We start from the raw sequence: 27467 nt of genomic DNA, 5'->3' as shown, positions 1-27467 counted from the left end.
TGAAAAATAAAAAGGTCACATAAGGTCACGAAACCGGATGTTAGGGAACACCATTGGCATCAGGTGAGATGCTATCAAATTAGCTAGCCAGTTAACGTTCACTCTCGTTTGTAATGTCGGACTGGGAGGAGGAAGACGATGGACCCACAGATTTCAAGTCTTCGTGGAAAGGGAGTGCGATGGAAAATGTGTGTTTTGGGGTGAAAAATGCCGGTGGTTTCAGAGCGCCACGTGGGAGAGGGGATCACAACGGTTCGCATTGTCAAAGTTGGAGGGACAGCAATGGTGGCAAGGACCGCGTGTTCTCCCGAAGTGGAGATCGTGATGTCTGTAGAGGTGGGCGCGGAGGCCGTGTCAGTGGCGCAGACTGGTCGGCTTCAACGCCGCCGGTCACTTTCACTGTGGAAAATACCTCAATTGGAAGGGTTATAGGTAGGTCACCAACAACAAAAAACATTTCTTACACAGTACTGCTATGAAAATGGTAGCTAGTAGTTAGCGAAATGTTTGAGTTAGCTAGCTAGTTAGTAACGTTAACTTGGCAAGTCTTGCATGTGCACCAGTTCATGTCATGCTTCATTCAACAGGTCGCGGAGGAGCTACAATACGTGAACTTGAAGAAACCAGTGGTGCACGAATCAAGGCAAGTAGCTAACTAGTAACTAGCTAGCCAATAGTAGAAAGTCACAATGCATAGGTAGAATGTAGCCAACTTTAGTTAGCTAGTTAGTTATCTTACAAAAATCATTGAGGCAAGTGACTGACACCAACATGATCGGGTGGTTAGGTCTGAAATGTCAAGTAGTGATGCTAGCTAGCTCTTTTGGAAGAATGTGGTTATGCTTTTTCTGGCTATCAAACCTAACCCCATGAGACTTATTACTGAAACTCTCTGCTACCTTGATGAATGAATGTTAGTGAAAACTGAACAACAGTGAGTCAGTAGCTAATAGCTAACTCATATAATAGTAGCTATTAACTATTTCATACATAATATGAAAGCATTTAGCTGCCGGAACTCAATTGGAAATGCAAATGATACATCAATGTTTGCGATTCCTTTTTCTAAATGGGTATGCATTTTATGACAACATTGAAATGTAAAATAATATAAAGCATTTTCATAATTGAGCACGCATAATGCATGCTTATTTGAAAAATAACAGTGTTTGATATTTAATTTCCATGGTACTATCCAGTACAACACTGACACATTTTAAAAACTAAATGTAAATGCTTAAATTACTATTACTCTGACATTTCACATTCTTAAAATAAAGGGCTGATCCTAACTGACCTAAAACAGGGAATTTTTACTAGGATTAAATGTCAGGAATAGTGAAAATCTGAGTTTAAATGTATTTGGAGCTCAATTTCGAGTCTCATAGTGAAGGGTCTGAATACTTATGTAAATGTCATATTTCCATTTTTTTGTTTACCTTCATTATAGAGCAAGACATTTCTGTATTATTTTTGCTGAACATCTTATTGAAAATGTAACTAGTGGTAATAGTGGCACTATGATTTTTACCGAACACTTCAAGCAGTTCTGCAAAAATAATTGCATGAATGGAAACCTAAAACACAGATTATCAATGTACAACTCATAAGTGCACTACCCACAATTTAATTCACATACCATACTGTTTTATTATTGTTCACAATAACTCTATGCGCCGGTTTAGTGCATGTTGTCATATTCAATCATTCATGCACTCAATTTACCGAAGTCTGGTCTTATTGAGGTGTTATAGCACAGGTAGGGATTACTATGTTCACACTGTTGCCTATTAGGCAAGAAACCATGAGAAGGAATGATATTTACAAGGAGATAAGTATTGCGCGCGCGTAGACAAGATGGCGTATTGAATAGAAAGCGGTACAAACCACCTCAAGATAAAAACATAATACTCAAAATCAGTAAGTTAGACTGAATATTAGCATTTCATATATTCGCAGTAAATAAAATTCAATCTGGATAATAACACAAAACAAATAAGGCTAGAGAATTATATCGACAAATATTACAACAACACGCAACACCCAAACATGGCGGAAGATAAACGAGGAGAACCAATCCCGAAGAGAAAACGCGACTCGTCGACTGATATAAAAAATACCGTGGGTATGGTGTGGAAAGCAACCTTTTGAAGTTGATAAATGACAAATGACCTTTTACCTAGCCGGTGGGGATTCCGGTGGGGTACCCCCACCCAGGTAGTGGCAGTGCTGGCAACACTGGCTGCAGTAACCCATGGGGAGGGGGTCACACTCGGACAATCAGAGAGGGGGTTTATCATTGTGGCCCAGGTGGCACAAAATAATCAAAGGTCTGACTGCACGGAGATGCTTGGGGAAAATGGTTACAACGGGGGACCAGAGTGTTTGTGTCTCAGGTGAAGAGGGTGGATCTGATCTCCATCACCTAGGACTTGACATAGATTAAGTAGATTAATCAAATCTCACATTGTTGTCAATTTCTGCTCAATCTTGCATGCTTTCTCAATCAGCTGTAACTGTATGTGCACTCGTAAATCAGGTCCTTTCTTGAGTTGGGCTCTGGGATATAACAACCGTTGAGTATCTGATTTTATTGTGGAGGAGGGGGGTTGAGTGTGTTAGAGTATGTGCGTGTGTGTTTGTCCGGCATCTGTTGTGGGGGGGGGGGGGTATTACATTTAATTTATTGCTTGTCAATAAATTAAATGTAATACAATGGCAATCCGGGTTATATGTTAAAATCCTACGTATGAACTGCCGACATTATTACGCATATTAATTGATAATGATGGAAAATAAGATATGCAAGATATTTGAATAGATATATATTTTTAAATAGTTATATATAGAGGTGACAGCATTGGAAATGCTTTTGGCTGTTAATCTGCTTCTGTTTTGTGCGTTGTGCTGTTTTCGATGGATGGGTCCTGGCCTCTCGGGGCCCTAGGGATCCGGAGGGATGTGGGTGGGATGCTGATCACTGGGATGATGGCTCAACTTGGCATGGGGAGGGGCTTTAGCGGGGGAATTAGTGGAGAACAATTGAAGTAGCATTGCAAATATCATGGTACAGCTACAGTGGGGAAAAAAAGTATTTAGTCAGTCACCAATGCAAGTTCTCCCACTTAAAAAGATGAGAGGCCTGTAATTTTCATCATAGGTACACGTCAACTATGACAGACAAATTGAGGAAAAAAAATCCAGAAAATCACATTGTAGGATTTTCCATTATGGTGGAAAATAAGTATTTGGTCACCTACAAACAAGCAAGATGTCTGGCTCTCACAGACCTGTAACTTCTTCTTTAAGAGGCTCCTCTGTCCTCCACTCGTTACCTGTATTAATGGCACCTGTTTGAACTTGTTATCAGTATAAAAGACACCTGTCCACAACCTCAAACAGTCACACTCCAAACTCCACTATGGCCAAGACCAAAGAGCTGTCAAAGGACACCAGAAACAAAATTGTAGACCTGCACCAGGCTGGGAAGACTGAATCTGCAATAGGTAAGCAGCTTGGTTTGAAGAAATCAACTGTGGGAGCAATTATTAGGAAATGGAAGACATACAAGACCACTGATAATCTCCCTCGATCTGGGGCTCCACGCAACCCCGTGGGTTCAAAATGATCACAAGAACGGTGAGCAAAAATCCCAGAACCACACGGGGGGACCTAGTGAATGACCTGCAGAGAGCTGGGACCAAAGTAACAAAGCCTACCATCAGTAACACACTACGCCGCCAGGGACTCAAATCCTGCAGTGCCAGACGTGTCCCCCTGCTTAAGCCAGTACATGTCCAGGCCCGTCTGAAGTTTGCTAGAGTGCATTTGGATGATCCAGAAGAGGATTGGGAGAATGTCATATGGTCAGATGAAACCAAAATAGAACTTTTTGGTAAAAACTCAACTCGTTGTGTTTGGAGGACAAAGAATGCTGAGTTGCATCCAAAGAACACCATACCTACTGTGAAGCATGGGGGTGGAAACATCATGCTTTGGGGATGTTTTTCTGCAAAGGGACCAGGACGACTGATCCGTGTAAAGGAAAGAATGAATGGGGCCATGTCAATTTACTGCATTGAGGCTGTGGCCATGCACGTTTATGACAGCATAGTGGGGCGAAGTGGAGGTGTTGTTTCCTACCTTCACCAGCATACAATGAAATCAAGTTCTTCCACACCGATCTCGACAAACCATTTTCTGTATGGACCACGCTTTGTGCACTGGGGTATTGTCATACAGAAACAGGAAAGGGCCTTCTCCAAACTGTTGCCACAAAGATGGAAGCACAGAGTCGTGAGATTTTGAGTGAAAACCTCCTTCCATCAGTAGGGGCATTGAAGATGAAACGTGGCTGGGTCTTTCAGCATGACAATGATCCCAAACACACCGCCCGGGCAACGAAGGAGTGGCTTCGTAAGAAGCATTTCAAGGTCCTGGAGAGGCCTAGCCAGTCTCCAGATCTCAACCCCATAGAAAATCTATGGAGGGAGTTGAAAGTCCGTGTTGCCCAGCGACAGCCCCAAAACATCACTGCTCTAGAGGAGATCTGCATGGAGGAATGGGCCAAAATACCAGCAACAGTGTGTGAAAACCTTTTGAAGACTTACAGAAAACGTTTGACCTGTGTCATTGCCAACAAAGGGTATATAACAAAGTATTGAGAAACTTTGGTTATTGACCAAATACTTATTTTCCACCATAATTTGCAAATAAATTCATTAAAAATCCTACAATGTGATTTTCTGGATTTTTTTTCCTAATTTTGTCTGTCATAGTTGACGTGTACCTATGATGAAAATTACAGGCCTCATCTTTTTAAGTGGGAGAACTTGCACAATTGGTGGCTGACTAAATACTTTTTTTTCCCCACTGTATATGGACACTCAGTCATTACGGTATTTTTTTATTGGTAAATGTGCAAACATATATAATGATAAATAGACTTGAAACTTGTATCTCATTATGGTGAAATAAGTATAGCCAGTTATAATTGTAATGGCTTAGCTGATAATGACAAAATAACAATATTTACATGGCTCAAAGAGAAGGAATATAATATATATTGTTTACAGGAAACTCATTCAACAATTCTAGATGAAGTTGCGTGGAAAATGGAATGGGGGGGCGAAATATACTTCTTCCATGGGCAAAGAAATTTAAAAGGGGTGGTGATATTAATTAATAGTAATTTCGATCCGAATGTGCAAATTGTCCAAATAGATACGCAAGGTAGATGGATTATTTTAAATATGTTATTGGACAATAAACAGATGTCTCATTAACATTTATGGACCAAATAATGATGATCCACACTTCTTTGACTATATATATATATATATATATATATATATATATATATATATATATATATATATATATATATATATATATATATAATTATCAACCTTGCAAGCAATTCAAGACAATATTATTATGGTGGGGGATTATAATACTGTTTTAAATAGCTCAATGGACTGTAAAGGAAATCACACCACAATCAATCACCCACATGCTCTTAAGGAAATCGTGAATGTCATGGATACATTAGAACTAGTAGATATATGGAGGCTTAAATATCCTGATCTAGTGAGATATACATGGCGGAGACTCAATCAAGCTAATCGTCTTGACTTCTTTCTTATCTCATTCTCGTTGGCACCAAAAGTTTAAAAAGTGTTGATAGGGGACAGAATGCGGTCGGACCATTATATAATTGGCATATACATTACTCTTACTGAATTTGCACGTGGGCGAGGATATTGGAAATTTAATCAAAGCCTATTGGATGATAATTTATTTATAATTAGAACAAAGGAATGTATAACTGACTTTTTCCGACATAACATAGGTACAGCAAAGCCCCTTATTGTATGGGACACCTTTTAATGTGCCTTTAGAGGCCATGCAATTCAGTACTCATCTTGAAAACAAAAGCAATTTAGGTCAAAAGATTTTATACTAACAAAGGAAATAGAAAGTCTAACAGAACAGATAGATGGCAATACAAATTGTAACAGAGGCTCAGAATAAATTGGAGGAAAAACAAGAAATGGAGAAACTTATTCAAGAAAGATCAAGTGTAATATATTGTAAAAATAAAGCAAACTGGATGGAATATGGGGAAAAATGCACCAAATTCTTTTTAATCTTCAACATAGGAATGCTACCAAAAATAATTTAATGAAACTGGTTACAATTGACGGAGTAACCCATGATTCACCAAATTATATTTTGAAGGAGGAAACAAGGTACTTTAAGCATATGTTTTCGTTTCAGTCGCCCCCATCTCCTCTAACTGAAGCTAATTGTAGAGATTTTTTTCTATTGATAATGTCAAATGAACAGCCAAACAGACTCATGTGAAGGTGAAATTACAGAGGAGGAACTTCTGGATGCAATTAAAGACTTTAAATCAGGGAAAACTCCAGGGTTGGATGGCATACCAGTCGAAGTATACCAAACCTTTTTTGATATACTAAGAGGACCGTTATTAGCATGTTTTAACCACTCCTATGTGAATGGTAGATTATCTGACACTCAAGAAGAAGGTCTTATCTCATTATTACTGAAACAGGATACAAGTGGAAAATATAAAGGTCCAGTCCATTAAAAAAATTGGAGGCCCCTTACACTTCAGTGTTGTGATTAAAATATTCTAGCAAAATGTATAGTGCATAGAATTAAAAAGGTATTGTCGGATATTATTCATTCTAATCAGATAGGTTTTTTACATGGAAGATACATAGGAGATAATATAAGGCAAGTATTGGAAACAATAGAACATTATGGAAAATCTGAGAAACCAGGCCTGCTATTCATAGCAGACTTCGAAAAGGCATTTGATAAAGTACGACTGGGGTTAATATATAAATGCCTGGAGCATTTCAATTTTGTTGGTTCTCTTATAAAATGGGTGAAAATCATGTATAGTAACCCTAGGTGTAAAATAGTAAATAATGGCTATTTCTCTGAAAGTTTACAAAAAATCCAGAAAATCACATTGTAGGATTTTTTATGAATTTATTTGCAAATTATGGGGGAAAATAAGTATTTGGTCAATAACAAAAGTTTCTCAATACTTTGTTATACCCTTTGTTGGCAATGACACAGGTCAAACGTTTTCTGTAAGTCTTCACAAGGTTGTCACACACTGTTGCTGGTATTTTGGCCCATTCCTCCATGCAGATCTCCTCTAGAGCAGTGATGTTTTGGGGCTGTCGCTGGGCAACACAGACTTTCAACTCCCTTCAAAGATTTTCTATGGGGTTGAGATCTGGAGACTGGCTAGGCCACTCCAGGACCTTGAAATGCTTCATACGAAGCCACTCCTTCGTTGCCCGGGCGGTGTGTTTGGGATCATTGTCATGCTGAAAGACCCAGCCACGTTTCATCTTCAATGCCCTTGCTGACGGAAGGAGGTTTTCACTCAAAATCTCACGATACATGGCCCCTTTCATTCTTTCCTTTACACGGATCAGTCGTCCTGGTCCCTTTGCAGAAAAACAGCCCCAAAGCATGATGTTTCCAACCCCATGATTCACAGTAGGTATGGTGTTCTTTGGATGCAACTCAGCATTCTTTGTCCTCCAAACACGACGAGTTGAGTTTTTACCAAAAAGTTCTATTTTGGTTTCATATGACATTCTCCCAATCCTCTTCTGGATCATCCAAATGCACTCTAGCAAACTTCAGATGGGCCTGGACATGTACTGTCTTAAGCAGGAGGACACGTCTTGCACTGCAGGATTTGAGTCCCTGGCGGCGTAGTGTGTTACTGATGGTAGGCTTTGTTACTTTGGTCCCAGCTCTCTGCAGGTCATTCACTAGGTCCCCCCGTGTGGTTCTGGGATTTTTACTCACCGTTCTTGTGATCATTTTGACCCCACGGGGTGAGATCTTGCGTGGAGCCCCAGATTGTGTGAGATTATCAGTGGTCTTGTATGTCTTCCATTTCCTAATAATTGCTCCCACAGTTGATTTCTTCAAACCAAGCTGCTTACCTATTGCAGATTCAGTCTTCCCAGCCTGGTGCAGGTCTACAATTTTGTTTCTGGTGTCCTTTGACAGCTCTTTGGTCTTCGCCATAGTGGAGTTTGGAGTGTGACTGTTTGAGGTTGTGAACAGGTGTCTTTTATACTGATAACAAGTTCAAACAGGTGCCATTAATACAGGTAACAAGTGGAGGACAGAGGAGCCTCTTAAAGAAGAAGTTACAGGTCTGTGAGAGCCAGAAATCTTGCTTGTTTGTAGATGACCAAATACTTATTTTCCACCATAATTTGCAAATAAATTCATTAAAAATCCTACAATGTGATTTTCTGGATTTTTTTCCTCAATTTGTCTGTCATAGTTGACGTGTACCTATGATGAAAATTACAGGCCTCTCTCATCTTTTTAAGTGGGAGAACTTGCACAATTGATGGCTGACTAAATACTTTTTTTCCCCACTGTATGTGGACATCGGCTCGTCGAACATCTCATTCCAAAATCATGGCCATTAATATGGAGTTGGTCCCCCCCTTTGCTGCTATAACAGCCTCCACTCTTCTGGGAAGGTTTCCGCTAGATGCTGGAACATTGTTGCGGGCGCTTGCTTCCATTCAGCCACGAGCATTGGTGAGGTCGGGCACTGATGTTGGGCGATTAGGCCTGGCTCGCAGTCGGCGTTCCAATTCTTCCCAAAGGTGTTTGATGGGGTTGAGGGCAGGGCTCTGTGCAGGACAGTCAAGTTCTTCCACACCGATCTCGACAAACCATTTCTGTATGGACCTCGCTGTATGGCATTGTCATGCTGAAACAGTAAAGGGCCTTCCCCAAACTGTTGCCACAAAGTTGGAAGCACAGAATCGTCTAGAATGTCATTGTATGCTGTAGTGTTAAGATTTTCATTCACTGGAACTAAGAGGCCTAGCCCAAACCATTATTCCTCCTCCACCAAACTTTACAGTTGGTACTATGCATTTGAGTAGGTAGCGTTCTCCTGGCATCCGCCAAACCCAGATTCGTCTGTCGGACTGCCATATGGTGAAGTGTGATTCATCGCTCCAGAGAACGCGTTTCCACTGCTCCACAGAGTCCAATGGCGGTGAGCTTTACACCACTCTCGTGATCTTAGGCTTGTGTGCGGCTGCTTGGCCATGGAAACCCATTTCATGAAGCTCCCGACGAACAGTTCTTCTGAGTGTTGCAACCAAGGACAGAACATTTTCACGCGCAATGCACTTCAGCACTCGGCGGTCCCATTCTGTGAGCTTGTGTGGCCTACCACTTCGCGGCTGAGCCGTGGTTGCTCCTAGATGTTTCCACTTCACAATAACAGCACTTACAGTTGACCGGGGCAGCTGTAGCAGGGCAGAAATCTGACGAACTGACTTGTTAGGAAGGTGGCGTACTATGACGGTAAGGCCATTCTACTGCCAATGTTTGTCTATGGAGATTGCATGGCTGTGTGCTCGGTTTTATTCACCGGTCAGCAACGGGTGTGGCTGAAATAGCCGAATCCATTAATTTGAAGGGGTGAACACATACTTTTTTTTGTGTGTGTGTATATAGTGTACATATATTAGCAGGCTACTAGTAGCTACCTGTGTCCCCTCCACTGAGCTTTATAGTCCGCTACTGCAAATTCCTCGCACACACGGGCTGTTCTTCTTTTGTAGGGTCTCTCACTGGCTGCTGTTGTCGGGACAGCCTAAAACCACGCCACATCGATACAGCTACGACCGAAAGATACTTGCTAGCAGGCACAGGCAACTTCTCTTCCTTACCGAAACCCCGCCCTCAGTGTTTGACAATCAACAGGTCGATAACGCAAATGAGGAAACCAAATAGCAAAATGAAGCGTTGCGATTGATTTATCGAATTTGATTGATAATTAGAATTTTGTCAATTGAGAATTAGTACTTTTGTCACAATTCATGCTATCACAACAAGGAAATGAAATGGCAAATGTTTTGTAAAGATTTGCCATTTAAGCATTTTGATTTTTAAATGTCAGGGTTGTACTGGATAGTACCATGGAAATAAAATATCAAACACACTTTGCTAGTTATTTTTCAAATTAGCAGACATTATGCATTCCAATCAAGAAAATGATAATGCAATATATATTTGTGCATTTCAATTTGAAATGCATACCCATTTAGGAAAAGGAAATGCAAACATGATATTGACTTATAATTTGACCATTTGCATTTCAAATTGAGTTTCGGCAGCTAAATGCTTCCATAGTATATAATAGCTAGCTAGCTATAAGAGTATGGGCTACCATTAGGCTAGCCAACTAATCTCAACTCCATGATTTACGATTGACTTGAGCGGCCACTATTGTGTGCGGACTGGAGCTTTGACGACACATAATTCAGTTTTTAACAATTTCAATTGTAAATGCGGGCTATTTTTTGGGTTCTGAAATCCTTAAATATATACACTGCTCAAAAAAATAAAGGTAACACTTAAACAACACAATTTAACTCCAAGTCAATCACACTTCTGTGAAATCAAACTGTCCACTTAGGAAGCAACACTGATTGACAATAAATGTCACATGCTGTTGTGCAAATGGAATAGACAACAGGTGGAAATTATAGGCAATTAGCAAGACACCCCCAATAAAGAAGTGGTTCTGCAGGTGGTGACCACAGACCACTTCTCAGTTCCTATGCTTCCTGGCTGATGTTTTGGTCACTTTTGAATGCTGGCGGTGCTTTCACTCTAGTGGTAGCATGAGATGGAGTCTACAACCCACACAAGTGGCTCAGGTAGTGCAGCTCATCCAGGATGGCACATCAATGCGAGATGTGGCAAGAAGGTTTGCTGTGTCTGTCAGCGTAGTGTCCAGAGCATGGAGGCGCTACCAGGAGACAGGCTAGTACATCAGGAGACGTGGAGAAGGCCGTAGGAGGGCAACAACCCAGCAGCAGGACCGCTACCTCCGCCTTTGTGCAAGGAGGAGCAGGAGGAGCACTGCCAGAGCCCTGCAAAATGACCTCCAGCAGGCCACAAATGTGCATGTGTCTGCTCAAACGGTCAGAAACAGACTCCATGAGGGTGGTATGAGGGCCCGACATCCACAGGTGGGGGTTGTGCTTACAGCCCAACACCGTGCAGGACGTTTGGCACCAAGATTGGCAAATTCGCCACTGGCGCCCTGTGCTCTTCACAGATGAAAGCAGGTTCACACTGAGCACGTGACAGACGTGACAGTCTGGAGACGCCGTGGAGAACGTTCTGCTGCCTGCAACATCCTCCAGCATGACCGGTTTGGCGGTGGGTCAGTCATGGTGTGGGGTGGCATTTCTTTGGGGGGCCGCACAGCCCTCCATGTGCTCGCCAGAGGTAGCCTGACTGCCATTAGGTACCGAGATGAGATCCTCAGACCCCTTGTGAGACCATATGCTGGTGCGGTTGGCCCTGGGTTCCTCCTAATGCAAGACAATGCTAGACCTCATGTGGCTGGAGTGTGTCAGCAGTTCCTGCAAGAGGAAGGCATTGATGCTATGGACTGGCCCGCCCGTTCCCCAGACCTGAATCCAATTGAGCACATCTGGGACATCATGTCTCACTCCATGCACCAACGCCACGTTGCACCACAGACTGTCCAGGAGTTGGCGGATGCTTTAGTCCAGGTCTGGGAGGAGATCCCTCAGGAGACCATCCGCCACCTCATCAGGAGCATGCACAGGCATTGTAGGGAGGTCATACAGGCACGTGGAGGCCACACACACTACTGAGCCTCATTTTGACTTGTTTTAAGGACATTACATCAAAGTTGGATCAGCCTGTAGTGTGGTTTTCCACTTTAATTTTGAGGGTGACTCCAAATCCAGACCTCCATGGGTTGATAAATTTGATTTCCATTGATAATTTTGGTGTGATTTTGTTGTCAGCACATTCAACTATGTAAAGAAAAAAGTATTTAATAAGATTATTTCATTCATTCAGATCTAGGATGTGTTATTTTAGTGTTCCCTTTTTAGCAGTGTATATATAACTTCATTTTATGTGACGTCGGCACTCCAGTCCGCAACACTCAAATCAATGGAGGTCAGAGAAAAAAGTGGTAAAAAATCTGGAAAATTATATTGCGTCAGCTAGGCTGAATTCTGTGCCAGAATTAAGGCTACTGGCTACCTGACAGGCTCACTTTCCCATTGAACTCGTCATCTTTCTTCTCGAATCCGCAGGACATAAAACAATATGGAGGTAAGATGGATATCAATTTTTAGACATGACATTTCCTATTTTAGTATACGCTTTTCATATTAATTTTAAATGTCCTGTTTTTTTGAAGATTTATAACAAAAACAAGCGTATCTCTGTGAAATGTCAACGGAGCACTGAGCGTATACCAAGCTTTTTATTTTCAAACCCTTTTACATTTAATTCAGCTCTTGTGATAATTCGGCAACCTGCGGAAACAACTTTGAAGACATTTCAAAGACAACATTTTTACACTGCACCTAATCAAAAGCCCTCCCCCCGTAGAGGTAACCTCCCTGCATGTGTTTGTGTTGTAGATCAACAAGGGGGACTATGAGGGTGAGGTGCAAATCTTCGGGAGCAGCAAGGTGCAGCAGAAGGCCCGAGAGATGATCGAGGAGTTGGTGGCAGGAGACAATGGCCCTTGGGGATTCCGCAGAGGTAAAGCACACTTAAACCACTGTGAAAGGGAGAGAGCACTGAGTGGGGTACTGTATACTGCAGATTGGACGGCGGTACATTCATGCTGCGAACAGCCAGTTCCATTTCATCCCAAAGATGCTCTATGGGTTTGAGGTCTGGGAACTGCTCAGGCCACTCAAGTAAACTGAACTCGCTGTCATGTTCCAGGCAATGTTTTTTCCACTCCTCAATTGTCCATTGTTGGTGATCGCGTGCCCACTGGAGCTGCTGCTTCTTGTTTTTAGCTGATAGGAGTGGAACCCGGTGTGGTCGTTTGCTGCAATAGCCCATCCGTGAGAAAGATTAACGAGTTGTGCGTTCTGAGATGCCATCCTGTACACCATTGTTATACTGCGCTGTTATTTGACTGTTTGTGGCCCGCCTGTTGACTTCCACTATTCTTTCCATTCTCCGTCAACCTCTCTCATCAACAAGCTGTTTTCACCCACAGGATTGTCGCTGATATTTTTTGTTCGTCGCACCGTTCTCGGTAAACCCTAGACACTGTCGTGTGTGAAAAGCCCAGGAGCGCGGCAGTTTCTGAGATACTGCTCCGGCGAGCCTGTTACCGACGATCATAGCACGCTCAGTCGTTTAGTTCACTCGTTTTGCCCATTCTAATGTTCAATCAAACAGTAACTGGATGCCTGTCTGCCTGCTTTATATAGCAAGCCATAGCCATGTAACTTACTGTCTGTAGGAGTGATCCATTTTCATGAACAGGGTGGTGTACCGAATAAACTGGCCAGTGATTATGTGTTCTTGAAGGACCTCTTCAACTATATAGCTTTATGCATTTACTTTGATCTTGTCATAAATGCAACTTTTCAACCTCTTATCTTCAGCACCAAACCAGTGTCTACATACATTACCGTTCAAAAGTTTGGGGTCACTTAGAAATGTCCTTGTTTTCCAAAGAAAAGCATTTTTTTTGTCCATTAAAATAACATCAAATTTATCAGAAATACAGTGTAGACATTGTTAATGCTGTAAATGGCTATTGTAGCTGAGCAAGAGGACAAATACATTAGTGTCTAGTTTGAGAAACAGGCACCTCACTGGTCCTCAACTGGCAGCTTCATTAAATAGTACCCGCAAAACACCAGTCTCAACGTCAACAGTGAAGAGGCGACTCCAGGATGCTGACCTTCTAGGCAGAGATGCAAAGAAAAAGCAATATCTCAGACTGCCCATCTTAATCTTTTATTTTTATTGGCCAGTCTGAGATATGGTTTTTTCTTTGCAACTATGCCTAGAAGGTCAGCATCCCAGAGTCGCCTCTTACATTTTAGTCATTTAGCAGACGCTCTTATCCAGAGCAACTTACAGGAGCAATTAGGGTTAAGTGCCTTGCTCAAGGGCACATCGACAGATTTTTCACCTAGTCGGCTCTGGGATTAGAACCAGCGACCTCTCGGTTACTGGCACAACGCTCTTAACCACTAAGCTACCTGCCGCTCCAACTCTTCACGTTGAGACTGGTGTTTTGCGGGTACTATTTAATGAAGCTGCCAGTTGAGGACCTGTGAGGCGCCTGTTTCTCAAACTAGACACTAATGTATTTGTCCTCTTGCTCAGTTGTGCACCGGGGCCTCCCACTCCTCTTTCTATTCTGGTTAGAGCCAGTTTGCGCTGTTCTGTGGAGGGAGTAGTACACAGCGAGATCTTCAGTTTCTTGGCAATTTCTCACAAGGAATAGCCTTCATTTCTCAGAACAAGTATAGACTGACGAGTTTCAGAAGAAAGTTATTTTTTTCTGCCCATTTTGAGCCTGTAATCGAACCCCACAATTGCTAATGCTCCAGATACTCAACTAGTCTCAAGAAGGACAGTTTTATTGCTGCTTTAATCAGCAGAACAGTTTTCAGCTGTGCTAACATAATTGCAAAAGGGTTTTCTAATAATCAACTAGCCTTTTTAAAATGATAAACTTGGATTAGCAAACACAACATGCCATTGGAACACAGGACTGATGGTTGCTGATAATTGGCCTCTGTACGCCTATCTAGATATTCCATTAAAAATCTGCTGTTTCCAGCTACAATAACCATTTACAACATTAACAATGTCTACACTGTATTTCTCATCAATTTGATGTTATTTTAATGGACCAAAAAATTGCTTTTCTTTAGAAGAAATACATTTCTAAGTGACCCCAAACGTTTGAACCGTAGTGTATGTGAAAACAGCGCATCTCTATGATCTGTGGTAAAAATAAATACATGTAATAATATATATATATTTGTTTTTATGTAATGCCTTTTGTGAACTAACACTTGACTTTTTACGAGGGAAATAAGGATTTGACCCCTCTGCAAAACATGACTTAGTACTTGGTGGCAAAACCCTTGTTGGCAATCAGAGGTCAGACGTTTCTTGTAGTCAACCTTCAGCTCCCTCCACAGATTTTCTATGGGATTAAGGTCTGGAGACTGGCTAGGCCACTCCAGGACCTTAATGTGCTTCTTCTTGAGCCACTCCTTTGTTGCCTTGGCTGTGTGTTTTGGGTCATTGTCATGCTGGAATACCTATCCACGACCCATTTTCAATGCCCTGGCTGAGGGAAGGAGGTTCTCACCCAAGATTTGACAGTACATGGCCCCGTCCATCGTCCCTTTGATGCGGTGAAGTTGTACTGTCCCCTTAGCAGAAAAACACCCCCAAAGCATAATGTTTCCACCGCCATGTTTGACGGTGGGGATGGTGTTCTTGGGGTCATAGGCAGCATTCCTCCTCCAAACACAGCGAGTTGAATTGATGCCAAAGAGCTCAATTTTGGTCTCATCTGACCACAACACTTTCACCCAGTTCTCCTCTGAATCATTCAGATGTTCATTGGCAAACTTCAGACGGGCCTGTATATGTGCTTTCTTGAGCAGGGGGACCTTGCGGGCGCTGCAGGATTTCAGTCCTTCACGGCGTAGTGTGTTACCAATTGTTTTCTTGGTGACTATGGTCCCAGCTGCCTTGAGATCATTGACAAGATCCTCCCGTGTAGTTCTGGGCTGATTCCTCACTGTTCTCATGATCATTGCAACTCCACGAGGTGAGATCTTGCATGGAGCCCCAGGCCAAGGGAGATTGACAGTTTTTTGTGTTTCTTCCATTTGCGAATAATCGCACCAACTACTGTCACCTTCTCACCAAGCTGCTTGGCGATGGTCTTGTAGCCCATTCCAGCCTTGTGTAGGTCTACAATCTTGTCCCTGACATCCTTGGAGAGCTCTTTGGTCTTGGCCATGGTGGAGAGTTTGGAATCTGATTGATTGATTGCTTCTGTGGACAAGTGTATTTTATACAGGTAACAAGCTGAGATTAGGAGCACTCCCTTTAAGAGTATGCTCCTAATCTCAGCTCGTTACCTGTATAAAAAACACCTGGGAGCCAGAAATCTTTCTGATTTAGAGGGGGTCAAATACTTATTTCCCTCATTAAAATGCAAATCAATTTATAAAATTTTTGACATGCCTTTTTCTGGATTTTTTTGTTATTCTGTCTCACTGTTCAAATAAACCTACCATTAAAATGATAGACTGATCATTTCTTTGTCAGTGGGCAAACGTACAAAATCAGCAGGGGATCAAATACTTTTTTCCCTCACTGTATGTGTTTCGGTAAAAATGACATTTTTGTTTTATTCTATAAACTACTGACAACATTTCTCCCAAAATTCCAAATAAAAATATTTTCATTTAGAGCATTTATTTGCAGAAAATGACAACTGGTCAAAATAACAAAAAAGATGCAGTGTTGTCAGACCTCGATTAATGCAAAGATTTTTAAACAACACAATACTAATGTTTTAACTTAGGAAGAGTTCAGAAATCAATATTTGGTGGAATAACCCTGATTTTCAATCACAGATTTCATGCGGCTTGGCATGCTCTCCACCAGTCTCTCACATTGATGTTGGGTGACTTTATGCCACTCCTGGCGCAAAACTTCAAGCAGCTCTGCTTTTTTTGATGGCTTGTGACCATCCATCTTCCTCTTGATCACATTCCAGTAGTTTTCAATGGAGTTCAGGTCTGGAGATTGGGCTGGCCCTGACAGGGTCTTGATCTGGTGGTCCTCCATTCACACCTTGATTGACCTGGCTGTGTGGCATGGCGCATTGTCCTGCTGGAAAAACCAATCCTCAGAGTTGGGGAACAATGTCAGAGCAAAAGGAAGCAAGTTTTCTTCCAGGACAACCTTGTACGTGGCTTGATTCATGTGTCCTTCACAAAGACAAATCTTCCCGATTCCAGCCTTGCTGAAGCACCCCCAGATCATCACCGATCCTCCACCAAATTTCACAGTGGGTGCGAGACACTGTGGCTTGTAGGCCTCTCCAGGTCTCCGTCTAACCATTAGACGACTAGGTGTTGGGCAAAGCTGAAAATTGGACTCATCAGAGAAGATGACCTTACGCCAGTCCTCTACGGTCCAATCCTTATGGTTTTTCACAAACCTCAGCCTGGCTCCCCTAGGAGCCTGTTTCGAACCGTCCTCGCCGTGCACTTCACCCCAGCTGCCGTTAGCCATTATTTTTGTAGGTCACTTGATGTCATCCTACTGTTGTTGAGTGACATTCTAATGAGTTTGCAGTCATCCCGGTCAGTAGAGTCGTTTTTTCGCCCTCTGCTGGTCTGTAGCTTTGTTGTCCCCAATGTCTCCTGCTTGACCTTGTTCTTATGAACTGCCGTCTTTGAAATTTTAAGGATGGAAGCAACCTGATGCTCACTGTATCCCTCTGCCAGTAAAGCCAGAATTGAACCCTTTTCCTCACTCAACTTTCCTTTTCAACTCTTTTGGCATGGTCAATAGTTATTTTTCGATAAATATTACATTTGAGGTACTAATAGCACTATTTTTGCCATCCAGCTGGTCCCATTGCAAGAGGATAGTGATGACCACAGCAGTGGTTTTTATACTTTTCCTCATTAAATAAGACTTGGTTCAGGTGATCACCTAATCAGTACCTAATTCAGTAGAATGAGCTGTGCCTGTGTTGGAATTCAACAGACACGGGAATGGAATGGCTGTCATACATGTAGAGATGCTGATTTAAGAAAAAGTTGCAGTGGTCTCTTAATTCTTTCCACAGCTGTATGTAGACACTGGTATTTTGCTGGAGATAATGAAAATGAGGTTTAAAAATTGTGGAATTGCCCTGTCACGTTTTTAATTTCACCAACATCAAATTCTTTGCTGTATCAAGTCGGTGTTCTTACAGTATAGAGTTCTCTGAAGCTTTTCATTGTCTGCTTTCCATGAAGGCTTTCCCTGCTATAACGGGCCTCCTAAATTGTCCGGTGGACTCATCTGGTGAACGAGACTACTAGTTCATCACACACAGAGTTTCTCTTTGTATATTGCATTCTCTCTCAGGACCTGGGCGAGATGGTGGATTTGGGGGTGGAGGATTTGGGGGTGGGGGGTCTGGTGGCGGAGGCAGGAGCGGCTCCATCTGGTCAGCTGCAGCCCTGCAGGCGTCTGTGGATGAAAGTCCTCCACAGGCCATCGACTGGGTCTCCATGAGGGAGAACCGGCACAAATACGAGGAGATGAAGTGGCAGGGTGAGTGGGGGAAACGCATACACACCACACACCGGGACTGCGTCACTGTTGACTAACTGACAACTGTTCCTACACTTGATTCTCCTGTCATCTTACATGACAGTATTCTGATTTGATAGAGTTCTTAGTGGCTGAATAGAACATTTTGATTTGGGACCGCTGCAGATCTCCCACCTCTGAAGAAGGATTTCTACTTTGAGTCAGAGATTGTAGCCAGTCGGTGTGAAGAGGAAGTGAGGGCATGGAGGTAAGTTGGGGACGAGGGCTTCATTTTTTGTCTCAATTGGAGGTATATTTCTTGTCCAGCAGAGGATGCTGTTTATCTATCCACTTTCTGAGTTTCTTCTGCTCAGTAAAATATTATCAACTCATAACTCTTCTCAGGAGACTCTGTGGTTCCATACCATCCAACATGAAACCAAAGTAACTATATTCCTGACTAATTCCACCCTCTCTTCCCGTAGGAAAGCGAATAACGATATCTTTGTGGACGACCTAAAGGAGGGAGAAGGGGAGAAACGTCCCTTTCCCAACCCTGTGGCCACGTTCAACGAAGCCTTCTTGCACTATCCTGGGATCATGGAGAATATTGTCAGAGTCGGCTTCGCCAAGCCAACTCCTATCCAGGTGCTTATTCAGTCAGAGTCCAACACCCCTTCCAAAATCTTGCTGTTTGTGTACAACTTTTGACCATCTCTGAGCAAAGGCTTGAGTGATTTTTCACAGACCAATTAGATGAGCAATACACTCCAAATTTAACTGACCGGTAATAGTGCACTCACTCCATGCCCTTGAAGTTGGAGCATGATGGGGGCGGCGGCGCGGGGCGGTACTACTAAGCTAGCATATGGAATTGTTTTAAGATGGTCATACCATGCATAATTTAGCCATTTTATTTTGAATTTTAGGACTCCTTTAGTTATCAAATAAATATTTAGTTTCAAAATATTGAATTTGACCTTTACTACTATAGCCCATAAACGCATTGAATAACACATTCATAAATGGCAAAAAAAGACAGTCAATTACATAGGAATAAGGGTTTGAAGTGTCTGTCCTATATCTAGGAGATATAAGAAATATTTTAGTTTTTTTTAAACATATTTAACCCCATATTGTTGTTGGCACAAAACTACCTCCATACTTTCATTCATTTGTATTGGTTACCTTCAGACGAGTCCCGTGGGGGTCATAGAGAGAAACTGAACACCATCGTGTTTGTGAGAGTATAGTCTTTCCATAGAGCGGTCATGTTAGTTGGTAGGCCAAATCGTTCTCGTGAGAAGACAGATTTTCTGGATGTCTCCTGTTCTGACAAACAGCGCTGTAGCTTTACCACTTTCCACCGCAGATGTGGAAGGGGGACATAGGTGGCCGCAGTGGATAGAGACTCGGCCCATGCAAAGAAAACACATCTCTAGTTTAAAGTGATGGGTTTTGATGGGGATTTTTTATGTTCATTAAAAAGGATTAAGATTGTTAGGGGAGGAACTCTCATACATATTAACAACATCTAACAGAACACCTGAAAAGAAGGAGAGATTAACTGAAGAGTTGCTATGCAAAATAAGGTTTGCTTGTTTGTATCATTTATTGGGTAAGTTAGGTAAATGTATCTGTTGCTCAGGGGAATAACCGTGGTGTTGTCAAATATTTTGGAAAGACCCTCATAACTGCAACCTTGAGGGCAGATGTGTATCTAAAAAAAATGTAATGGGTACATTACAGTTGATAATTTCCCTCAAAATATACGAATGAAAAGCACAACGGATGAAGATTTAGAAAATAATACTTCCTCTAAACGTTTTTACTTGTTCACTTTCCTTCACTGATTTAATTAAAAGGAAATGGCTGGTATAAGAAAGATGTTGGAAACACTCTCCCATTCCTCCACCAATCCAATGCTTTTGTGGGATGTAGTGAACGAGTACACAATTCAGTAGAAATGTTGGCGCTGGCAAAAATGGCATTTCGCTATGACATTGAAATGTGAAATATGTTATTGGGAAACGCCCTTTGAAGCTCACTGAACGACATTTCTTCAGAAGTCTCTGCCTGTAATTTGCTGACTCATACCTTACTGTTGTCTCTGGTTATATCCAGTATGCATACAATTTCTGTATGCATGCACCCAGTTTCTGTTACGCCTCGGTTGTCATTGACATGGTCTTTTGTTGTGAGATACAATATTTAGTTTTCGCTAACAGTTAACCCACTACTGTGATGCCATAGTTGGTACTTAGTACTGTACACAGTTGCACTATAACTCCCATGTTGTCATTGTCATTCCCATGCTGATGACAGTCTCAAGCCTGGCCCATGTTGCTGAAAGGAGATGACCTGATTGCGATCGCCCAGACAGGCACAGGGAAGACACTGGCCTACCTCCTACCTGGCTTTATTCACATGGATGGCCAGCCTGTGTGAGTTTACCACCATACTGGTATTACTTCCAGCCATGCGTCTTTCACACAATTGCTCAATCCAAGATTGACCCCAATCCCTAATGCTCTTCTGTAGTTCAGAAATAATGGGATAGGCATTTGACGTATTTTTTACTTTTGTGGGTGTATGGTTTACCTACCAACAGAAAAGTGGGTAAGCGGGACGGCCCTGGTATGCTGGTTCTCACTCCCACTAGAGAGCTGGCTCTGCAGATTGAGTCAGAGTGCAACAAGTACAGCTACAAGGGCTTCAAATGGTACCATACGTGCTCCTAACACACTGTATAGAATTATCATACTAGGGCTTCATCAAGCACCACATCTATTCTACTGTACTAACACCATAATACACACTAGCTTGAGGTACCATACCTATATTACTAACACTACATATGAAACCACAAGGGCTTCAAGAGATCACATCTATACTATGACCTACAGGGGAGATGTCTGCATGTGGAGCCTCCTCTGTGTTGTGTCTTTGTGTAGTGTGTGTGTCTACGGAGGTGGAGACCGCAGGGCCCAGATCAAAGCAATCTCAGTTGGAGTAGACATTGTGATCGCTACGCCTGGCCGGCTTAACGACCTGCAGAAGAACGAGCTGATCAACCTGCGTTCCATCACCTACCTGGTGTGTGTGTGTGTGTGTGTGTGTGTGGCAGTGGTGAGAGAGTGTGTGTGTGTGTGTGTGTGTGCGCGCGACTGTATTTGTGCATGGCTGTATTTGTGCATGGCTGTGTATGCTGCTGGGAGCGTGTGAGCATGTGTGTAACTGGGGGTTTCTGTGTTAGGTGCTGGATGAGGCAGACCGGATGCTTGACATGGGCTTTGAGCCTCAAATCATGAAGATTCTTTTGGACGTCCGTCCGGACAGACAGACTATGATGACCAGGTAAAGGGACCCCAAGATGGGAGAGCACCCCATTACTTCAGACACTACAACTCTGTATCAACGTTCAGTTCCACAGTGTATAGAGCTCATCTGTTTTGTAAGAGTTACAATGCCTACCATTCCTTTGTTGATCTCTGCACATCTTGATGTCTTGTCTCTTCTCCGGTTGGCTAATTCAGTGCCACCTGGCCCACGGGAGTGAGGCGATTGGCCAAGACGTACCTGAAGAACCCCATGATGGTGTACGTGGGAACTCTGGACCTGGCTGTGAGTGGAGCTAATGCTCCTGCTGCTCATTGCAAATAAACATTAATTCAAATAAATAAGAAATGAATGGGATGTGTTAAGACCTAGGTAAGGGTTCAATCCGATCACGAGTTATATGCATTGTGGCTTTTAAAGGCAATTTCCGATTGCCGTGTTTACCGTGAATGGGATCTCTGCGAACGCGGGAACATTGCCTTTTTAAAGCCGCAATGCCTATAACCCGCGATTGGATTGATTGCAGGCCCTAGCTTATTAACAGCACTAGTGTTTGCTAGATGTTTGTCCCTGCCCAACCTAATAATCTGTAGATCTCTCTTCTCTCTCTACTCTCTCAGGCTGTGAACACAGTACAGCAGACTGTTCTCTTTTGTCAGGACGAGGAGAAGAAGGCCTATCTCTTTAACTTCGTCCACAACATGGAGCCTGAGGACAAAGTGCTCATCTTCGTAGGCAAGAAGATAATGTGAGTGTTGCCCTGCACTCATCTGTTCTCTCCTTGTTATATGTCCCATGTCAGACACACAGTATGATGGTCAGCAAGACATTGAGGAAACTAGAGATAATCCTTAGCCCGATTCGAGAGGCACGTCATGTATATTTGACAGAATTTCATGGGTATAAGATTGGTGTAAGGCAGGGCTCAGATCTGGCCTTTTTATCAATTTAGACTAGCCCCTTGATCAGTTTTTAACATTAATTTTAAAAAATCTATAAAGAAATCCCCAGCAAAAATCTGATGTTTAGTGCCAAAATGACAAGTGGGGTTTCTAGCACAATATTGCCATTTTGCCTCTGAATTTGGCTCCAGCGTTTGAACAGTTTGGGCTATAAACTATTATGACCCAATTCCTGAAAGCTAAGACTCAGGGACATGATGAGCCTTCTGTTTCCCTCTGATGTTCACAAGCTGTACAGGACAGAAGGGAGTGTGGGGAAAAAACACCTAATTACTAGGGAAAAGGAATTCAAAGCATATTTCCTTCAGACTGAAATGTGGAATTAGGCTACCCAATTGCGATATCTTTGTTATTTATAACTTTTATTGAGTTATGGCATTAAGGACAGATGAAAACATTTTCTTAAATATTTTGTACACATTTGTTCCTTAACAGAGTCAAATAGCCTCCTAGTCCATGTTATCACTATCTGTGTGTGTTTGGGCAGTAAAGAGAACACTTTGTTTTCAAAGGATTTTGAAATGACCTAATTACTTTTAGCAACATTTAAGTGCTTTATATGGTGTGTGTGCGTTGTTTGATACAGTTCTTCAGAAGAAGAATCGCATGTCAAATGTCCGGCACCCCTGCAATTAACTTTTAAAAAATAAAATAAGAATTAAGTTGAATAGCCTTGGTGTAAAGGATATTGTAGTAGCTCCACCTTGCTTCAGCTAGGTTAAGTGGACTTTTCACAAGGGCAAAAAGGGGTAAAAATTCTACCCATCGCAGATGTCCAAGTCAGCAAAACAACATGATGGGTGAACCAAGGAAAGGAAATGACCAAAACTGGGGAGAGATTGGCAAGTCATCTCATTTTAGCAGTTATTGTATCTGATTCTGGCACTCATTATATGGTCTTTTATCAATTATCAATTATATTCCTGCGTCCTCGCTCCTCCGTCCTGTCTCGCTTCCTTTTGAAAAAGGTTAAAGTTAATCGAGGAGAGTGAACGTGGATGGAAATGCACTTGCTTGAAATGAGATGTTCCTTCTCCACTTGTGCATTAGGCAAATGACGTTTTACAGGGGTGGATCCCAAAATATATGTGTAAAGTGATCAAAACAATTTCAGTTAGTTGTGCAAGACATTTTATAGATGAAACAATAAGTCTAATATTGTTTTTAAACGTGTGCATGTTTTTCTCCTCTGACAAAACAAAAGCTAATTCAAAGGGGATGTGGCAGATTTCAAAACTCTGGTAGGATACACATGAGTATCCTCGATGAAAGGTGGCTATTGAGGAGGGGAAGACACTCTTTAGTTTGCCTACTAATGAATTGACACAGTCCTCGGCCACTTATCGGTTTCTGGGCCACTGAGGATGGTCTTTTGCCCAAACGAGAGAACCTGTATGACAAAAAAAATGGCCACTCAACTGTCTATGCTGCTGCCCACACTTGTTTGGTTTAGACAGTGGTGTTTCCCAACCTAGCCCTCCAGGCTTTTTCTTACAGACTGAGCACTGTTCTGAGGTGTGGCTTTTAGATGCGCTTCCAGGAAAACGAAACTTAGGCTATATTTAATTCTACCACCGCCCCTCCCAGTGCCAGGGCAATGCAAATAGTCTGGGTAGCCATTTGATTAGATGTTCAGGAGTCTGATGGCTTGGGGGTAGAAGCTGTTTAGAAGCCTCTTGGACCTAGACTTGGCGCTCCGTAACCGCTTGCCGTGCGGTAACAGAGAGAACAATCTGACTAGGGTGGCTGGAGTCTTTGACAATTTTTAGGGCCTTCCTCTGACACCGCCTGGTATAGAGGTCCTGGATGGCAGGAAGCTTGGCCCCAGTGATGTACTGGGCCGTACGCATTACCCTCTGTAGTGCCTTGCGGTCGGAGGCCGAGCAGTTGCATACCAGGTAGTGATGCAACCAGTCAGGATGCTCTCAATGGTGCAGCTGTATAATCTTTTCAGTCTCCTTAGGGGGAATAGGTTTTTTTCATGCCCTCTTCACGACTGTCTTGGTGTGTTTGGACCATGTTAGCTTGTTGGTGATGTGGACACCAAGGAACTTGACGCTCTCAACCTGCTCCGCTACAGCCCTGTCGATGAGAATTGGGGCTTGCTCGGTCCTCTTCGTTTTCCTGTAGTCCACAATCATCTCCTTTGTCTTGATCACGTAGAGGGAGAGGTTGTTGTCCTGGCACCACACGGCCAGGTCTCTGACCTCCTCACTATAGGCTGTATCGTCGTTGTTGGTGATCAGGCCTACCACTGTTGTCATCGGCATACTTAATTATGGTGTTGGAGTCGTGCCTGGCCATGCAGTCATGAGTGAACAGGGAGTACAGGAGGGGACTGAGCACGCACCCCTGAGGGGCCCCCGTGTTGAGGATCAGCGTGGCGGATGTGTTGTTACCTACCCTTACCACCTGGGGGCGGCCCGTCAGGAAGTCCAGGATTTGAGGGCACTATGGTGTTGAACGCTGAGCTGTAGTCAATGAATAGCATTCTCACTTAGGTGTTCCTTTTGTCCAGGTGTGAAAGGGCAGTGTGGAGCGCAATAGAGATTGCATCATCTGTGGATCTGTTGGGGCGGTATGCAAAGTTTTCTATTGCTTGACCCCATCAACAACAATTTGTTGAGACCAGCTCATGGGCTGGTGCCACAAGGGATAACAGTTAATCTGGAGCCCTGCTGTAAGGGGTGTGTCGGCACTATAAAGAATCTGTGCATCTGCAGCCTCTTACAACACCCTGCCTTCAAGGATTTATAAAGGTTTAATCAATCACCAAATACTAGAAGATTTTCTGATTTCTTACCAAAAGGTGTGACGACCTGTCCAGTGACATGTGTCTGCGTGGCCTGGCAGTACAGAGTCTTCATGGGGACCGGGAACAGTGTGACCGCGAGGAGGCTCTCAAGGACTTCAAAGAAAGTAGGTTGATAGTTGGTTGTAGGTCCCTAGCCACTGATCTGAGGTCAGTGGTCCTCTGTAGCTCAGTTGATGGAGCATGGCTCTTACAACGCCAGGATAGTGGGTTCGATTACCGGGACCACCCAGACGTAAAAAATTTATACACGCGACTGTAAGTCGCTTTGGATAGAACCGTCTGCTAAATGGCATATATATTTAAAGCTGGGGTGGCCAACCCCCCTCCTGGGGAGCTACTGGGGTTGCAGGCTTTCGTTGTGTGTGTGCTTCCTAAACAACAGGTGTAGACTAACAGTGATATGCTTACTTATGGGCCCTTCCCAACAATGCAGAGAGAAGTGGAAAAAGAATATACTGAACAAAAATATAAACGCAACATGTGAAGTGTTGGTCCCATGTTTCATGAGCTGAAATAAAATATCCCAGAAATGTTTCATACCACAAAAAGCTTATTTCTCTCCAATTTTGTGCACAAATTTGTTTACGTCCCTGTTAGTGAGCATTTCTCCTTTGCCAAGGTAATCCATCCACCTGACAGGTGTGGCATATCAAGAAGCTGATTAAACAGCATGATCATTACGCAGGTGAACCTAGTGCTGGGGACAATAAAAGGCCACTCTAAAATGTGCAGTTTTGTCACACAACACAATGCCACAGATGTCTCAAGTTGAGGGAGTGTGCAATTGGCATGCTGACTACAGGAAAGTCCACCACAGCTGTTGCCAGAGAATGTCATGTTCATTTCTCTAACATAAGTCGGCTCCAACGTCGTTTTAGAAAATGTTGCAGTACGTCCAACCGGCCTCACAACCGCAGACCACGTGTAACCACGCCAGCCCAGGACCTCCATATCCGGCTTCTTCACCTGCAGGATCGTCTGAGACCAGCCACCTGGACAGCTGATGAAACAGGAGTATTTCTGTCTGTAATAAGCCCTTTTGTGGAGAAAAACTCATTCTGATTGGCTGGGCCTGGCTACCCAGTGGCTGGGCCTGGCTACCCAGTGGCTGGGCCTGGCTCCACAGTGGGTGGGCCTATGCCCTCCCAGGCCCACCCATGGCTGCGCCCTTGCCCAGTCATGTGAAATCCATAGATTAGGGCCTAATGAATTTATTTCAATTGACTGATTTCCTTATATGAACTGTAACTCAGTAAAATCAATGAAATTGTTGCATGTTGCGTTTTATATTTTTGTTCAGTATAGAAAGATTATAACACAAGGAATAAATAGACAATGAGTACATGGCTTACCAGTACCATGTCGATGTGCAGGGGTACATGCGGCCAATGTCTATATGGAGATTGCATGGCTGTGTGCTCGATTTTATACACCTGTCAGCAACCGGTGTGACTGAAATAGCCGAATCCACTAATTTGAAGGGGTGTCCACATACTTTTGGCCATGTACTGAATGTAGGTGTGTGTTGCCACAGGTGTTGTCCGTATCCTAGTGGCCACTGACCTGGCCTCCCGAGGGCTGGACGTCACAGACATTACACACGTATTCAACTTTGACTTCCCAATGAACATTGAAGAGTATGTGCATCGCGTGGGCCGCACGGGCCGAGCAGGGTGAGTGTGTGTCCTTTCTCTAACTGAGCTGTTTCAAGAGATATCATCATGTTTCAGCAATATTTTTTCTGATGTGTTATTGTTGACAGTTTTAACGTTTTTTTCCTCTCCTCTTTATAATTGCTAGACGCTCTGGGGCCTCTATCACCTTGGTAACGAGAGGAGACTGGAGGAAGGCTGCTGACCTGATCCACATCCTGGAGAGGGCTGGACAGGTACTCGTCTCGCTCTCTCACACACACATACACAGACAGTCATTCACATTGTCTAACAAATGAGACATATTTGGATTGAGCCTGAACCCCTGTGTAGGAGGTACCTGATGAGCTGGTGCTCATGGCAGAGCGATACGAGAAGCACAAGCGAGAGAAGGAGATGTGCGGCCCTGGAGGAGGAGGAGGGGGAAGAGGGGGAGGAGGCGGTGGGGGAAGAGGAATAAGAGACAGAGGAGAGTCTAACTGGAGGTTCTAA

The 27467-nt window shown here is 43.1% G+C and overlaps 2 protein-coding genes across 2 annotated transcripts in view; one reads left to right on the top strand and one right to left on the bottom strand.

The window, feature by feature from the left end:
• slc17a5 (solute carrier family 17 member 5) overlaps nucleotides 1-27467 on the bottom strand; it is a 583343-nt gene that overhangs the window by 495751 nt on the left and 60125 nt on the right. The gene's annotated exons all lie outside the window — the stretch shown is intronic.
• Nucleotides 114-27467, top strand: ddx43 (DEAD (Asp-Glu-Ala-Asp) box polypeptide 43; the record flags this gene model as incomplete). Its single annotated transcript, XM_084153046.1, has 16 exons — nucleotides 114-432; nucleotides 588-643; nucleotides 12522-12645; nucleotides 18040-18228; nucleotides 18394-18475; nucleotides 18693-18855; nucleotides 20533-20651; nucleotides 20819-20929; nucleotides 21162-21303; nucleotides 21464-21564; nucleotides 21744-21831; nucleotides 22167-22294; nucleotides 25318-25427; nucleotides 26858-26996; nucleotides 27124-27211; nucleotides 27309-27467. The coding sequence occupies 16 exons, from the start codon at nucleotides 114-116 to the stop codon at nucleotides 27465-27467; spliced, it is 2118 nt and encodes a 705-aa protein (XP_084009172.1).

Source organism: Coregonus lavaretus (genome assembly GCF_964263955.1).
Source record: "Coregonus lavaretus genome assembly, chromosome: 36".
In the NCBI taxonomy this organism is placed as follows: Eukaryota; Metazoa; Chordata; class Actinopteri; order Salmoniformes; family Salmonidae; genus Coregonus; species Coregonus lavaretus.
The sequence above is the reverse complement of the archived record's forward strand: the minus strand, read 5'-3'. Positions and strand labels throughout refer to the sequence as shown.